The sequence below is a fragment of the Elephas maximus genome, chromosome 2 (assembly GCF_024166365.1).
Source record: "Elephas maximus indicus isolate mEleMax1 chromosome 2, mEleMax1 primary haplotype, whole genome shotgun sequence".
NCBI classification, from domain to species: Eukaryota; Metazoa; Chordata; class Mammalia; order Proboscidea; family Elephantidae; genus Elephas; species Elephas maximus.
This window is the reverse complement of record NC_064820.1, coordinates 186653707-186671097: the sequence shown is the minus strand read 5'-3', so window position 1 is coordinate 186671097 and position 17391 is coordinate 186653707. Positions and strand designations below refer to the sequence as shown.

Below are 17391 nucleotides of genomic sequence, written 5' to 3'. Positions count from 1 at the left end.
GCAGCTTGAACTTCCTTTAGTACTTTTCCTTACCCTAAAACCTTGAAAACTTTCTCCTATGCTTTCCTCTAGAAGTTTCATAGTTTCAGCTTTTATGTTTAGGTCTATGGTTCATTCTGAGTTTATCTCTGCATACGGTGACAGCAGGAGTAGGAGCCGAGGTCTATTTATTTTTTTTCCTTAGGGATACCAGTTGTACCACCAAAATTTGTTGAAAGCATGATCCTTCAGGCGTCAAGCTCCCTAAACGCTCTTCTATCGAGTCGATTCCTACTCATAGCAACCCTATAGGACAGACCAGAACTGCTTTACAGAGTATTCTTTACAGAGATTACTTTACAGAGTAATCTTTTACAAAGACAGACTGCCACATCTTTCTCCTGTGGAGCAGCTGGTGGGTTCGAACTACCAACTTTTCAGATAGCAGCCCAGCACTTAGCCACTGCACCACCAAAAACCAAAAACCCACTGCCTCGAGTCGATTCCGACTCATAGCGACCCTAAAGGACAGAGTAGAACTGCCTGATAGGGTTTCCAAGGAGTGCCTGGCGGATTTGAACTGCCGACCTTCTGGTTAGCAGCTGTAGCTCTTAACTGCTACGCCACCAGGGTTTCCACTACATCACGAGGGCTCCTTAAAAGTGATGTATTAAGTGGCTCTAAGGTGATGTGTTAAGTGCTGTTTTTTCTAAACTAGTCCTACTCTGAGATGGTCAGCCCACAGCCCAACGCTTCTGCTGACCCCACTCTTCCACAAGTCCATCTCAACAAAATAGACAACATTATTCCTAGCTTACACCTTAAAGATTACCTTGGCCAGCATTTTTCAGCTCTCGTTTTTATTAAAGTGACACACGGACATAGTTTAATAGTTAAGCATATTACCAAGTTTGCCACACAAAATATTCCCCGCCTCATTCTCCCCCAAGTTCTCCTTCCCAAAAGGCAGCCACTTTCAACATTTTTAGCTGATTTAGTGCAGCCATGGTTGAGTTCCCCTTCTCCATACTTCCTTTGCCTTCCCCATACACTCTAAACCTCTGCCTACAAACACGTCCCACATACATCCTCATTATAGCATAGAGGCTCACCACACTCATACACTCTCTATACATTCCACACCCCGCCTCCTGTATACACCACACACCTGCTTTTACACACCCCATGGCTAACAATACTGTATTTTCCAACAGTTTTAACAACAACAACAAAAAGCAATTGTCTTAAAAATAGCTAGACATCTGGAGAACATTCAACCTTCATACTATGCAAAGGAACACAAATTAAAAACAGTGAAGTACCATTTTAAACCTATGACTCTAGCAAAAATAAAAACAAATGAAAATAGTTCTATATTGATAAAGGTATGGGAAAAATGGTACCCTTATTGCTTGTGGCCATACAGACTGATACAATCCTTTAGACATACTCATCAGTCTGGGAACATGTACCAAAGCCTCAAGAGTGTTCATAACATTTGACCCAGTGATCCTACATTTGGAATATTTTTATCTTCAGGAATTATCAAAGAAAGAAAAATCAATATGCCTAAAGAATTTCCTCACTGTGTTATTTATATACAGAATGGAATACTAAATGGAAATAACCCAAAAAGTCACTAATAAGGGCATTATGGTACATTCATTGTATGTGTTAAAATGTATTTATTCATCTATTTGCTGTATTAAAAATGTGAAAATTATGTAGCATCCCTCCAATACTCATGACATAGTATTAAAAGAACAAAGCAGAACACATAACTTGAGCACTGATTAAAACCATATAATTATGATGCCTGTGAACACTCAGTGGGAATATTTAACACTGACATTTGAAATAATAAAAATGATTATATGCTGCAAAGAGTTGTCTATATTTGCTGTTTCCAATTCCTCACTTTCCAATTTTATTTTTTCTTAATTTAATCTACTTTGTTGTTGATGAGAATATATACAACAAAGCATACACCAATTCAACAGTTCTCAATGAATAATTCAGTGATATTGATTACATTCTTCCAGTCGTGCAATCATTCTAACCCTCCTTTTCTGAGTTATTCCTCCCCCATTCACATAAACTTACTGGCCCCTATGGTTTCTACCTAATCTTTCAAGTTGCTGTTGTCAATTTGATCCCATATAGTTCTTAAAAGAGCATAATGCTCAAGGCAGACTAAATGAATAATTTCTTTTTATAAGGATCAGCACAAAGCTGGTTCCTATGTGGCAGCGGTTAAAGGTGTCCCAAATATCCAGCTTTTCCAAACTGCTATACCACTTCATCATCTCTAACATCAACTACTCCCTCTCCCCTCAATACTCCCCTCAGTACTCTCCCTCCTGTCTTTGGACTCCATAATTCTGTAATTGGAGAAGCTCAAAATCATTAGTCAGGACCAGGCCAGGGGCCAACTGCTCAACAAACCATCCATTGCTCATATGCAAGTTCAAGTTGAAGCTGCAGAAAATTAAAATAAGTCCACGAGAGCCAAAGTACGACCTTGAATATATCCTACCTGAATTTAGAGACCACCTCAAGAATAGATTTGATGTGTTGAACGCTAAAGACTGAAGACCAGATGAGCTGTGGAATGACATTGAGGTCATCATACATGAAGAGAGCAAAAGGTCATTAAAAAGACAGGAAAGAAAGAAAAGACCAAAACGAATGTCAGAAGAGACTCTGAAACTTGCTCTTGAAAGTAGAGTAGCTAACGTGATGGAAGAAATGATGAAGTAAAAGAGCTAAACAGAAGATTTCAAAGGGCAGCTCAAGAAGACAAAGTACTGTAATTGTGGTGCCATGGATCGTATTTGTACAGCCTTTCTAGCCATGGTCTTGTAACTTCCACCCAAGTGATTGGGCAGGACTGTGTAGATATGGTAATTGTGGTCCATCAAAGGAATTGGTTAGTTTTGCCATCTTGCTGGGATTGAAATGAGCCAAGCCAGAGGTGGTAAAGAGAAGACCCCACCACGACCAATGAAAAACAGCCAGGAGCCAGCACGTGTTTTAGACGGGGGATTCCTGTGCTTAGAAGCTCCTAGATCCAGAAGATAGTGAGCTGTAACCCTGAAGACAGAACTGGCAGCAGAGACCTGGCAGTAGAGACCCAGCAGCAGAGAACCGGCAGCAGATACCTGGCAGCAGGAGACAGCAAAGTGGGCTTCCCAGCCCATGGAGAGAGAAAGCTGAGTGTCTGTTGGCAGAGGCCTAGGGCCAGGGAGAGGCATCCCTGAGAGCACAGCTGGGAAGAGGCTGTCCTGATGGAAGAACTGTATCCTTGACTGTTCCTGAGGCTGCATTGTAACCTGTCACTTCCCTAGTAAACCCCATAACCAGGAATACAGTCTGTGAGTTCTGTATGGCCATTGCAATGAATTATCAAATCCAGAGAAGTAGAGAGTGTTGTGGGAGGAATGGATGGTATCAGAACTGGTAAAGACGGTGGTGAGAGGAGGCATATCTGACCTCTGCCTCATAGAAATCAGCCTTGGGCTGTTGATCTTGATTCTCTTTTCCCGTTGTGAAATTAGAGGAGATCAGACAGTATCCTCCACGCTGTTTTTACAGTTGGTATCAGGTGTGGGATTCTTTGCAATGGCTCCAGACTCATGGAAGCATGGAACTTTGTAAGAGAAAGAACGAAGGGGCTTCGGAAGTGAAACTTTTGATTCCTAGATGGTTGCTTTTATTTTTGTTACCTTTCATGGCTGAAAGGAATGTTCTGCTGTACCTGAAGGGAGAAAAGCATGGAGCCAAAGCCAGGTCAGATAAGCAGGATGACTGATAGGGGGACAGGGTTGACTGGTTCCACCCAGCCAGAGCCCCAAGGCCATATGCATATGAATGGGAAGATAGTTAAGGTGTGGAGAAGAAAAGATGCAACCTGAATGTTTTAAAAAAGGGTTACGTGTTTAGGATTATGTGTTTAATTCAGTGTACTATGGATATTGAATGTTTCTCCTACCTAGTGTTGTAAAACCAAAAACAAACCAAACCCAGTGCCATCGAGTCGATTCCAACTCATAGCTACCCTGTAGGACAGAGTAGAACTGCCCCATAGAGTTTCCAAGGAGCACCTGGCAGATTCGAACTGCTGACCCTTTGGTTAGCACCCGTAGCACTTAACCACTATGCCACCAGGGTTTCCTAGTGTTGTAAAGCAGACATAAATGTATGGTCAAAATAAATATTGGGTGTAAGTTTTTTTTTTCTTTATTACAGATTACAAAGAGAGTGTAACTCTACCTTCAGCCAATACTTGATTGGCTATGCTACAAGAGGAACTAGGATTTGTGGAGGGAAACACAGGCTGTTTCAGTGGAGTGGCTCTGCGTATAGAGTGGGGGCTGATGTTGAAAAACCTGAGCCCCACCCAGTTGTGCATTTGAAAAGAGATGCAGAACCGCCTAGAACTGCTAGAATTGGAGAATTGCATTTGAAGGCAGGGCCTTCAGAAGGAAAACAAAAAGTGTCTGTTTGCTTTTTGAATTTTGAGCGAATGGTTTGCTGTTGAATGCACCGAGGCAAGAAAAGTCAGTGCCCATCAGAAGGAACCCCCTTTCAGGACTGAAAGTTAAAGGGAGCTGGCAAGTAGACAGCTGTGGTGACCACCTAGGTCCATTCAATGAGTGGAAGTGGGGGAAGTGTAGCAATGAAGAGACTGGCTGAGTTTGGACATGTCCCGTTGACACCTGTTGACCCAGTCCATGCGGGCTAGAGATGAGAGAGTGAGAGGATGGGCTGGCTAATCAGAAGTAAAAGGAGTTGTTGGGCTCCTGATTTTACAGGTGGAACCCACTGACCTAGCCCAAGGGCTAGTGATGAGTGTAAATGGGCTGTATGAAGTACCAGGAGATGTGTCTGAACTCTTGAGCCTAAGGCTGCTATCCATTGTGATCTAGCTTGGATGGCTAGGGAAGAGCTGACCAGAACCCAACCAAATGAAGAGAAAGATGTTTGACATCATGAGCTGGTATTAAAAAAAAAATCCATTGCCTTCGAGTCAATTCCGACTCATAGCGACCCTATAGGACAGAGCAGAACTGCCCCACACAGTTCCCAAGGAGTGCCTGGTGGATTCGAACTGCCAACCTTTTGGTTAGCAGGTGTAGCTCCTACCACTATGCCACCAGTGTAGATTGCGCAGTTTGATGGCTTGCTCTGGGCTGGACTGTGCTTTTGGATGGAGATGCTCAAAGTTCCAACCTAAACAGAAGATTTTTCAAGACCAAGGAAAAAGCTTGTCTCCTCAGAGTACCAGTTTGAGAGAGATGGACAATTTAAACATTGGCTATCTAAAACGGAGGGAGATAAAGGCGTGAAGGGGCTGGATTACATGCTTCATGAGTGTGCTTACTTTAAATGAGAGGGCATGGGAGGACCCCCACTGAATAGATTCCTCTTTTCCTGATAGGTCCGTGGAAGAAAGGGTGAGGGAAGATGCTGATAGGATTATATGTTTCACTTGTGAGTGTTGCTTGTTAACAGGCTTAATTGTGATTGTAAAAACTGTAATTGGCTGTAACTGTGTGTGAAAGAGTGGACTAAAGTGGAGGCACTGCTGGACTGGAATATAGTGGCTGCACCTAAGGTCCCTTAAAGTTTTTGCTATGCTGATAGCCCGTGAGGCTCTGAACAAGGGAATAATTTCTCTCAGTTAAATTTTATCAGGCACCAAAAAGGGTGAAGATGAGATGACTCTTGGAGAACCTGACCAGATTAGATGGAAACCTGCAGCAGACCTGAGTGGCTAGTACCTGAGTAACCTCACCCTGTGAACTCTTTGCCCTATTGCAGGACTAATTGTTAATGACTATTTTGTACTGGTAAAATGATTGGGAGGAGGAAGTTATCTTCCAAGTATGAAAGAACCATGGCTAGAAAAGCCAGGGGATGGCCTGCGGTGCCATGGATCGCTTTTGTGTGTCCTTTCTCACCATGGGTCTTGTAACTTCCAACCGAATGATTGGGCAGGACTGTGCAGATATGGTACTCGTGGCCCACCAAAGGGACTGGTCAGTTTTGCCATGCCGCTGGGCTTGAAATGAGCCACCCCAGAGGCAATAAAGAGAAGACCCCACCACTACCAAGGAAGAAGAGCCAGGAGCCAGCATGTCTTTTGGACCCAGGATCACTGAGCTGAGAAGCTCCTGGACCCAGGAGAGAGAGAATGAGCTGTAACCCTGAAGATGGCGAGAAGTGGCGGCAGAGACCCCACAGGAAGGAGATGGCTCAGTGGGCTTCCCAACTCACAGAGAAAAAAAGCTGAGTGCCTTTGGGCAGAGGTCTAGGGCCAGGGAGATGTGTTCCTGTGAGCACAGCTGGGAAGAGGCTGTCCTGATGAAGAACTGTATCCTTGAGTGTTCCTGAGCCTGAATTATAACTTGTTACTTCCCTAATAAACCCCATAACTGTGAGTATGGTCTGTGAGCTCAGCGTGGCCACTGCAATGAATTATCGAATCCAGCAGAAAAGCAGAGTGTGTCGTGGGAAGGACAGTTGGTGTCAGAATTGGTAAAGATGGTGGAGAGAGGGGGCACATCTGACCTCTGCCTCATAGGAATCAGCTTTGGGCTGTTGGTCTTGATTCTCCTTTCCCCTTGTGAAGTTAGAGGAGTTCAGACACTGCCACGAAGCCATTTTTATAATGAAATGTGCAAAGACCTGGAGTTAGAAAACCAAAAGGAAGAGCATGCCCAGCATTTCTCAAGCTGAAAGAATTGAAGAAAAAAAATTCAAGCCCTGAGTTACAATATTGAAGGATTCTATGAGCAAAATATTGAACAATGCAGGAAGCATCAAAAGAAGATGGAAGGAATACACAGAGTCACTGTACTGAAAGAATTGGTTGATGTTCGACCATTTCAATAGGTAGCATATGATCAAGAACCAATGGTACTGAAGAGGTCCAAGCTACATTGAAGGCAATGGTGAAAAACAAGGCTCCAGGAATTGACGGAATACCAACTGAGATGTTTCAACAAACAGATGCAATGCTGGAAGAGCTCACTTGTCTATGGCAAGAAATTTGGAACACCTGGCCAACGGACTGGAAGAGATTCCTATTTGTGCTCATTCTAAAGAAAGGAAATCCAACAGAATGCAGAAATTATTGAATAATATCATTAATATCACACCCAAGTAAAATTCTGCTGAAGATCATTCAGATATGATTGCAGCAGTACATCCATAGGGAACTGCCCGAAATTCAACCCGGATTCAGAAGAGGACATGGAACCAGGGGTATCATTGCTGATGTCAGATGGATCTTGGCCAAAAGCAGAGAATACCAGAAAGATGTTTACCTGTGTTTTATTGACTATGCAAAGGCATTCGACTGTGTGGATCATAACAAATTATGAATAACATTGTGAAGAATGGGAATTCCAGAACACTTAATTGTGCTCATGTGGAACCTGTACATAGACTAAGAGGCAGTCGTTCGACCAGAACAAGATGATATTGTGTGGTTTAAAATCAGAAAAGGTGTGGGGCAGGGTTGTATCCTTTCACCATACTTACTCAATCTGTAGGCTGTGCAAGTAACCCAAGAAGCTGGACTATATGAAGAATGGGGCATCAGGATTGGGGGAAGACTCATTAACAACCTTTGATATTGCAGATGATACAACCTTGTTTGCGGAAAGCAAAGAGGACTTGAAGCACTTACTGGTGAAGATCAAAGACCACAGCCTTCAGTATGAATTACACCTCAACATTAAGAAAACAAAAATCCTAACAACTGGACCAATAAGCAACATCATGATAAACAGGAAAAGATTGAAGCTGTCAAGGATTTCATTTTACTTGGATCCACAATCAACACCCAGTCAAGAAATTTAAAGATGCATTGCATTGGGCAAATCTGCTGCGAAGGACCTCTTTAAAGTGTTGGAAAGCAAGGATGTCACCTTGAAGACTAAGATGCGCCTGACCCAAGCCATGATATTTTCAATTGCATCATATGCATGTGAAAGCTGGACAATGAATAAGGAAGACTGAAGAAGAACTGACGCCTTTGAATTGTGGTGTTAGCTATGGCTAGAAGGGTCATATTAAGTAATTCACTGCACTGCGGGATACCCCCTGGCCCTTCTAGCTATTGGCCCTTTCATCCTTGAAGAGTTAATTTCCCCTTCCCAATCATTTTACCAGTTCGAAACAGTTATTAACAATTAATCCTTCAGTAGGGCAAAGAGTCCTCAGGGTGAAGTTATTCAGGTACCAACCCACTCACATCTGCTGCAGGTATCTATCTGATCTGGTCAGGTTCTCCAAAAGTGGTCTTGGCTTCACCCTCTGGCCTCTGATAGAATTTAACTGGGAAAAGCTTATTACCTTGCTTTGAATCTCTCTCGAGGTATCAGCATAATACTAGATTTCTCCCGCTACATAACCCATTTATTCGTTCCTTTACCTTCAGCTATTATTTCTCCTTCCTTCCATTTGTCATTTATTTTTGACCAAACTTACTGCAACAGCAGCCAGTCCAGATTGCTGGTAGTAAGACCAGTCTAGCAAGTGCTTCCCCCTCAGTCCATTCCCACTCACGTTGGGTAGGGCTACATAGATACAACACTAGCGGGCTATTTCCACCACTAGGCAATACAGCCATATTCACTGTCATCCTCAATTTTGCCGGATGGGGAAAGGTACAATCCATCTCATCAGGCCCTTGGGAATTCTGGCACACAGGTTCAGGGTTAAAGCTATAGTCTCTTGCTTAGGGATCACCCCTGCTTCTAGCACCTGCAGATGCATCCTTGTTCCTGGGATTGCAGCATCTGGTGGGAAAAAAATCAACTTTAGATGATGCGGAGAAAGACTGTAGAGTGTCACTAGGGTCCTCCCCATCTCCGTTTCCCCAGGACCCCCAGAGAAGCACAGGAATCTGTCTAGTGTTGATCTTCACTTTGCCCCCTCATGTCAAGTGTGAGCATACACTTGTGAAGGCTTGTGAGTCAGACCTTCATGCCTTCATCTTCCTCCTTTTGACACCAGCTGTAAAAATGGTGTGGTGGACACATCAGACCTGCTCTAACTTCACAAGGGGGAAGGTGAATCAAGATCAACAGCCCAAGCTGATTCCTATGAGGCAGAGGTCAGCCATACCTCCTCTCTCCAAACTATTTACCAATTCTGACACCAGCCGACCCTCCCACAGCACCCTCTACCTCTCTGCTGCGTTCGATAATTCGTTGCAATGGCCACACAGAACTCACAGACTGTACTCACAGTTACGGGTTTATTAGGGAAGTTAACAGGTTACAATTCAGTAATGCATTGCAGTTCTTTGATCAGGACAGCCTCTGCTCAGCTGTTTTCATGGGTACACTTCTCTTCGGCCCTTGGCCCCTCGGCCTGGCCTGTTCCCTGCTCGGGCAAGTGTTACAAAGCTCTTTAGCTCTGTCAGTAAGTGTTTGGAGGCACCCCACTCGCCAGTAAGCCTTGGCCTGAAGGCGCTCAGCTCTCTCGTTGAGGGGTTGGCACATCCACTGTAACCGCCTTGCTCTGTGGGCTGGGTAGCTCACTGCAATGTCTCTTGCCAGTCTCCTGGTTCTGCTGCTGCCGTTTCTCTGCTGCTGCTTTTCACCATCTTGTGCCATCTGGTGTTACAGCTCTCTCTCTCCGTCTCCTGGATCTAGGAGGTTCTCAGTGCAGGGATCAATCACAGGTCCAAAGGATGTGCTCCGCTCCCATCTCTTCTTTTTGGTGGTAGTGTGGTCCCCCTTTTCCACCTCTGGGATGGCTCGTTTTAAGCCTAGCGGGATGGCAAAACTGACCAATCCCTTTGTTAGGGTTTCATACACTTTATTTGCACGGTCCCACCCCCAAAATGGTACCTTATTTACATTATCAGTAAGCTATCCAATCCCCTTAGTGAGCTACAAGCACCTCATTTGCGTAGTCTTACCCAGTTGTTTGGTGGGGATTACAAAGACTATGGCTAGACGGGCCATATTAAATAATTCACTGCACCACATAGACATTTTTTACTAGCTAAGCTAAACCATTGTTTGGTTTTAAGAAGACTTCAGGGATATTTTTGATTTAAGGTTTCCGTCCCATTTTATTTTAAACTCACTCTAGTCAGGCTTTTGCTCTCCAGTCCTCCTCCAAAGCTGGGTCACCGGTGTCACCCATGTTGCTAAATCTATTGGTCATTTCTCAGTCCTCATTGCACTTGATCTGTCATAAGCTTTTGACATAGGTGGTGACTCTCTTCTTCTTGACATGCTTCCTTCACCTGGTGGCTTCTTGGCACTCTTGGCTTTCCTCCCACCTTTCTCGTTGCTCCTTCTCGGAGTCCTTTCTGGTTTTCTTCTTCTCTCGTTGCCTTAATGCCCAGACACCCATGGCTCATTCCGTAGTCCTCTTCTCTCCTTGGTCTTTAATTATACCTTTGATGATCTCATCCAGCTTCATGTCTTTAAATACTATCCATGTGCCAACAACTGTCAAATACATATCTTCAGCCCAGATCTCTTTCCCCACTCCAGGCTCCTATGTTAAACTGACCAGTGACATCTTCTCTTGGATGTATAATAGGCATCTCAAAGTCAACATGTCCAAATGAACTCCTCCTGCTCTTCCTTCTCAAACCTACTCCTCCCACCGTTTTCTCCATTTCAATTGATGGAAACTCCATTCTTCTAACTGCTCGGGCCAAATAAGTGTCATTCTTTCCTCTTTCTTTTACACCTCACATGCAATCTATTGGAAAAGCCTATTGGCTTTACCTTGAAAACACATCCACTTCTCATTACCTCCACTGCTACCACCCTGGGCTGGCGCACCGTTGTCTGTCACCTAGACCACTGCAGTTGTCTCTCACAGGTCTATTATCAGCACAGAAGCCAGAGAGATCCTTTTAAGATGTAAGTCAGATCATGTCAACCATCTGTTTAAAACTCTCCAATGGCTCCCATCTGATGCAGTGTAAAAGCCAAAGCCTTAAGAGAGACTACCGGCTCCTACTCAATCTATGCCCTGCTGCCCTCTGGCCTGGTGTCCTTCTCCCTTCCCTTCACTCGTTCTTCTATATGCACATTTGCCTGCTTGATATTCTTTTTTTTTTTAAACTAATATTTTATTTATTTATTTTTGGAGGCAAATACATAACTATACATAACCATTCACAATTTCTACATGAACAGTTCTATACTGGTTATATACTTCACATTGCCTCACCCTTCTATCTCTACCCATATTGTTTCATCACCATTAATTTAGGCTCTCTGCCCCTTAAAAATTCTTATCTGTGCTTTAGATTAACTGTTGTCAGTTTACACTCATATAAAACCAAAAAAACCAAACCCACTGCCGTCGAGTCGATTCCAACTCAGAATGACCTTGTAGGACAGAGTAGAACTGCCCCACAGGGTTTCTAAGGAGTGGCTGGTGGTTTCGACCTGTTGACCTTTCAGTTAGCAGCAAAATGCTTAACCGCTACACCACCATGGCTCCATATGGATAATTTTTTTTATAAGAGTGCTATACTCGAGGCAAACATTCTTTATTAATTGGGCTAAGGAGAGCTTTATGGGATAGTTTTGGTTCAAGGTTTAAAGATTATTTCTGGGCATTAGATTTGGGGGCTCCCCCAGTCTCAGTGGATCTGGTAAGTTTGGTTTCCATATGAAGTTCTGTTCCATGTTTTTCCTCCTATTGATTAGGATCCATCTATTGGGTCCTGGATCAAAATGTTCAGTAATGATAGCCAGGTACCATCCATTTCTTCTGAACTCATGGTATTGGAGGCAATAGTTTATGGAGGCAATTAAACCTGATGTTTATTTACTTCCCTGATTCCTGAATCTTTTTCTTCCTCTGCTATTTCAGGTGAACAGAGACCAATCATTGTATCTTGGGTGGCTACTCGCAAGCTTTTAAGGTATCAGTCACTACTCACTGAACTACGCTTCCTTCATATTATTGCACAAACTAAATATAATCCCAGCTGAGTGCTTTTGCTCTCTCTAACCTCTCTCCTTGAAATGCTCTCTCATCTCCTTCAAGTCTTAGCTTAAATCTCATTTTCTCAATAAGGTCTTCTTCCCAGTGACCATATTTAATATTGCAACCTGCCACCACTCCTCCCCCACCACCCTCAAACACACCCCAGCCTACCTCAGCCCCACACTCTGCTTTCTCTTTTCCCAAAGAGCTGATCATTTCCTAACATACTCTACAATCTACTTATCTTGTTTATTGTCTGTCTCCCTTGCCAAAATGAAAGCTCTATAAGGGCAAAGATCTGTGCTATTTCATGCTCTCATGTATCACAATCCCCTAGAACAGTGCCTGGAACACAGAAGGTAAATATTTATTGGTGGAAGGAATGTTAATGATGGATTTATGAGCAGTTTGGTGTTCAGCGGTAGTGTGTCTATAACTTTGGATGAGGGATTTCAGATAATGACCAATACACACACATGAAACTAGTCTGAGTCCATGGGGCTGAATATCCAGGACTTGGTGGCCACATTCATATTGTATTTGTCTCACTGGTTCCATCTGGAGTGGTGGTGCCCTTCATCCAATGAGGCCACCTTCCAACCCAGAGGAAATCAGCAGCTTGCTAGCCGGTGAAACCACCAGTCATTACCAGCTAGAATGCTTCTTGCTGTGGCTCCATTTACTCACTCCCCATATAGCCTAGTTCTGCCATCAGACCCTCAAGAATAAACTTCTGCCACTGTCTGCAAGCCCTTCCTCCCTCCTATTTCTCTAACAACTCCCAGCAGCACCTTAGAATCCCTCTACCCCCATCAGATTTTAACGAAGGGGATGCCCTCAGCAATTAGACACAGGGAAAGACTGATTAGGGTTCCTGTACATCAGTGTTTAACCCAGCATCCCATGCAACCATCCAAGCATTAACCTCATTCCCCATACACACTCAATTAGGCATATTTACTTCTCATTATCCAATAAGCAATCACGAGTGCTAATAAAAACCTTTGCCACCCCCGACAATGCAATTAACGCCATTAGCTGTCTCTCAGAAGCTCTTCTATGCTTTGGTGCCAACAACAGTTCGCTCATTAATCCATTTAGCCATGCATTCATGCACGTATGCCCTTTTTCATTTAGCAAAGGTTAAGTGCACACCTACTATGTGCCTTGCCAAGCAAAGGGTTGGGATTCAAGAAATGCATTAGACACAGTCATTACTCTAGATGAACTCACAACAATGGGTAAACGGTTATAACAGAGTGATGAGGTGCACAACATAAGTATGGCCGGAGCGTTACTGACACCCAGAGGAGGAAGTGGTCAGAGAACAAATTTGCTCCTCCATGGCAGTCCAAATCCCAGTTCTGCCACGTTTTAGCTCTGAGTCTTGAGTAGTTAGTCATTGTCGTTACCTGTCATGGAGTTGGCCCCTAAGTCATGGCGATCCCCTGCACAACAGAACAAAACATAGAACAAAATACTGCCCAGTCCTGCACCATCCCGATGATTGGTTGTAGATTGGACTGTTGTCATCCACAGGGTTTCCATTGGCTGATATTTGGAAGTAGATCACTAGGCCTTTCTTCCTAGTTTGCCTTTTGTCTGGAAGCTCTGCTGAAACCTATTCAGCATAACAGCCAACCACAAGCCTCCACTGACAGACAGATGGTGGCTGTGTATGAGGTGTGCTGACCTGAAATCAAACCTGCGCCTCCCGCACGTAAGGCGAGAATTCTACCTCTGAATCACCACTGCCCCCACCGATGGCACACCCCACAGGGCAGCCGGGAGGATTAAATGAGATAACACATATCAAGCACCAAGCACAGAGTGTGTGCTCAGTTAACAGGGGCTGTTAGGACTTGCTGCCATATTCTCAGCCTTCAGACTTTGCCAGAGACTTCCCCTTACATTCCCTTCCTCCTCCCGCCTGAAAGGGTAGAGGAAATCCTATAGTTCCTAAGGTTGAATGGGAGTCAGAAAGATCTTTCTTCTGCAGACACGGACAAATGGGGCAGCAAATTGCCAAAGACAGACATGGGCTTAGCCAAGAGGAGGCACAGTGGGTGAGGCCCCAACACATATCAATTCTCCCCAGAAGCGGCTCTGCTACCTGGGCTCCTGCACCTGTCAGGCCACATGCTTCCCCATTCCCAACTGATTCTGCCATCATAGTCTCAGAGACAAAGCCACTAGGACCCTTTGTTCCGGATTAGGCTACTCGGATGGCAGATATGAAGTGAGGGTGGGCCAGAAACACACACATTTGAATCAACAACTCCACACTATGGACAAAGACACATACATGGTGCTGTGCTGGGGCTCTGGCTGCTCAAAATGGCCTGGAAATGACAATGCTAAGTCTGCCTTTTATGGAAAAAAAAAAGAAATACACGTAGAAATCAATATATGTAAAAGAGAATATATGCACACATTCATTGGAGCCCTGGTGGTGCAGTGGTTAAGAGCTTGGCTGCTAACCAAAAGGTAGGCAGTTCAAATCTACCAGCTGCTCCTTGGAAACCCTATGGGGCAGTTCTACTCTGTCCTGTAAAGTTGCTATGAGTCGGGATCGACTGATGGCAATGGGTTATATACATTCATGCACAAACACACATCATAGGGAAATTTCTGGAATGACATGAGAAATTGTTAGCATGGTTTCCTTTGTAAAACTGGAAGTTTATTTTTATATGAACACACATGATGTCTCTATCTAAATCTATACAAAACAAAATACAATCTGGCTTTAAGAGCCCGTGCAGGTAGTTCTTCCAGACTCGGAGGGGTGAAGTGGGGAATTGGAAACGTAGGTCAGACAGGCACTTACTGGTGTTGTGGTCAATGAAGTAATCTCCAACCTGTGGGTCATACGCCTCTTCCCATCCCAGTGGCAGCTCATCACTAATGCAGTCAGCAAAGGTGAGTGGTTTGGTATACCTGGCAAAGGAGAGGAGAGACAGACTCTATCAGCCCACAGTTGCCAAGCCCCTAAGACTCGCTGCTTCTCTTGTCCTGTCGGCTCCTCCCTGCCGGCCCTGTAACTCCAGCTCTGGCTGTCCCCGTTATCCCTGGGAAGGCAGACACATGGCAGCAGCAGGATGAGATCACCCCAGGAGGGAGGCAGAGAATCTGAAGTCCAGTCCCAACTTTGCCATGAACTTGACAGTGATTGAGGAAATCACTTTCCTCTGGGCCTCTGTTTCTGCATCCCTAGGTGATGGGTTTACAGGAAAGGGCTCTAAGCTCCATTCTTCCTCCTTGACTCTGACTCCAGCCCTCTCTGGCTTCCCTACTACTTGTCTACTCACCCCTCAATCTTCCTCCTGGCTCTATTCCCTGCTTGTCATGCCCACTTCCCCTTTGGAAAGCTGGCTAACTATAACGTTTAGAATAACAGATGTCCCATCCTGTGAATTTGGCCAATAAGCAATATTTATTTGCCTCCCGAGCTCGTTCCCAAATGCTTGTGCCCACTGTTGTCCTCCCCTAGACCATCCAGGCCAAACTGGCCTCTTAGTAATAACCACCCCTAGATCTCCAGTCCGGGGGGAGGGTAAAGTAGTGGTAATCACCCAGCCTTGGCAGCTAAATTAATCAAACAAACAAATGATTAAATCATCTAGCTAGATTACCAAAGCTTGTCAAGGTTGGAGAAATAGATCACAAACTATATGGCAAGTATTTTAGCCTGTGTATGGGGAGCAAAAGGAGCCCTGGTGGTGCAGTGGTTAAGTGCCCAGCTGCTAACCAAAAGGTTGATGGTTTAAACTTACCAGATGCTCTTTGAGAGAAAGATGTGGCAGTCTACTTCTGTAAAGATTTACAGCCTTGGAAACCCTATGGGGCAGTTCTACTCTGTCCTATAGGGTTGTTTTGAGTTGGAATTGACTCAATGGCAATGGGTTTGGTTGTGTGGGGTTTTTTTTTTTTTTTTTGGGTATGGGGAGTCAGAAATCTAGGTACATGAGAGTCAGCCTCAGTTGCCCATCCAGGGAGCCATTTGGTTTCTCCCCATTGCTCCCTCTGCCTAAAATACACATGCTAATATTCTCCCACTTCTCTAGGTTTCCTGCTGTTATTAGTTGCCATTGAGTCAGCTATGGCTCCTGGCAACCTTATATATAACCAAATGAAACATTGCCTGGTCCTGTGCCATTTCATGATCATTGGTATGTTTAAGTCCATCTCTGTTCCCTACCCCCTCCCACTTCTGGAAGTCCACATGGGCTTTGCTTCACCACCCTTTATAAAGACTGGCAAACTGAAGCACAACGGAACAGGAAGAAAGATGACTGGGATGAGGTCTAGAATTCCTGACCATGAACTTCCTTCCAAGCCACAGGAAACTATCCTCTCTTTTATGCTGTATAATCTCCTTCCCTCTTGAATCCATTCTAAATCAAACTTTAAAAAACATATACAGGGAAAAAAGAAACCCTGAAAAAGAGCCCCTGGTGGATAGAAGTTAGTGTGTCTCATGTACCACTGCATATCCAGGGTCTGGTAGGCTGTTAAAAATATCTATTGACTGAATGGATGGATAGCCCCAAAATTTCTGTTAGCCAGTACTTACTGCTGCATTGTGGGAGTTGGCTAGTTTCATGAACAGACTAATAACTAAAAAAGGAGGAGTCAATAAACATCACTTATTAGCTGTGCTGTTTTAGCAAATAACTTAACCTCCCTGGGCCTCAATATTTTTACCTGTAAAATGGGCATAATAATAACTTTCCAGGTCGCTGGCTAGGTTAAACAAGATCATTTTTGTAAGAACATTTAACACAAATTCTGGTGTGAAGCACTAAAAAACAAATTCATTATTGTATCCACTTCCCAGAAGGGGAAACCAAGACTAAGAAAGACTAAATAACAAACTCAACGTCTTGTATCTAGAAAGCGACAGGACTGGAATTATACCAAAGGAGGTCTGTCTCCAGACCCCCCGCTGGGAGCTACTAAACTAGTTTCTCTTAAAAGTTGACATCTTCAACATATCTCCTGAGCCCTTGGAAGATTACCAAAAACTACTAACTTGGAGTAAAAGGAGGGAAAAATGGGGAAGAAAAGGATGATGGGAACATTCCTCATACCAGCTCAAAATGCTCTTCATTCAAGAGCACCAGCACTAGACAGTCTGGGTTAATTTTCGCAAAGCCATCTTCAGCCCACCCCACCACTACCACACCCCACTTAGACTGATTCAGAAACAAAAGGGCACTTCCCTTAGGGCCTCCCCTTCCTCAGACTTCTCTAAGTGGTTCATTCCTTCTTCCTTGTGGAGAATGGAGACCAGAGACCAATAGCCAAATCTTGTCCAATATCATTTTACCCAGCAAATCTTTGAAAGGGTCTCTGAAAAAAAGCTCCACACACAGGCATACCCCTCCATGGTGAGTTACCGTATTACCGATGACTGAAAAATTT

At 44.1% G+C, this 17391-nt stretch overlaps 1 protein-coding gene across 2 annotated transcripts in view; it reads right to left on the bottom strand.

Annotated features, from left to right (window-relative positions):
- Window positions 1–17391, bottom strand: part of WWC1 (WW and C2 domain containing 1) — a 202192-nt gene that overhangs the window by 85833 nt on the left and 98968 nt on the right. For both annotated transcript variants that reach the window (XM_049874282.1, XM_049874283.1), the window contains one exon: window positions 14795–14904. In XM_049874282.1, the coding sequence (XP_049730239.1) occupies window positions 14795–14904 (110 nt within the window). The remainder of the gene's footprint in view (window positions 1–14794; window positions 14905–17391) is intronic.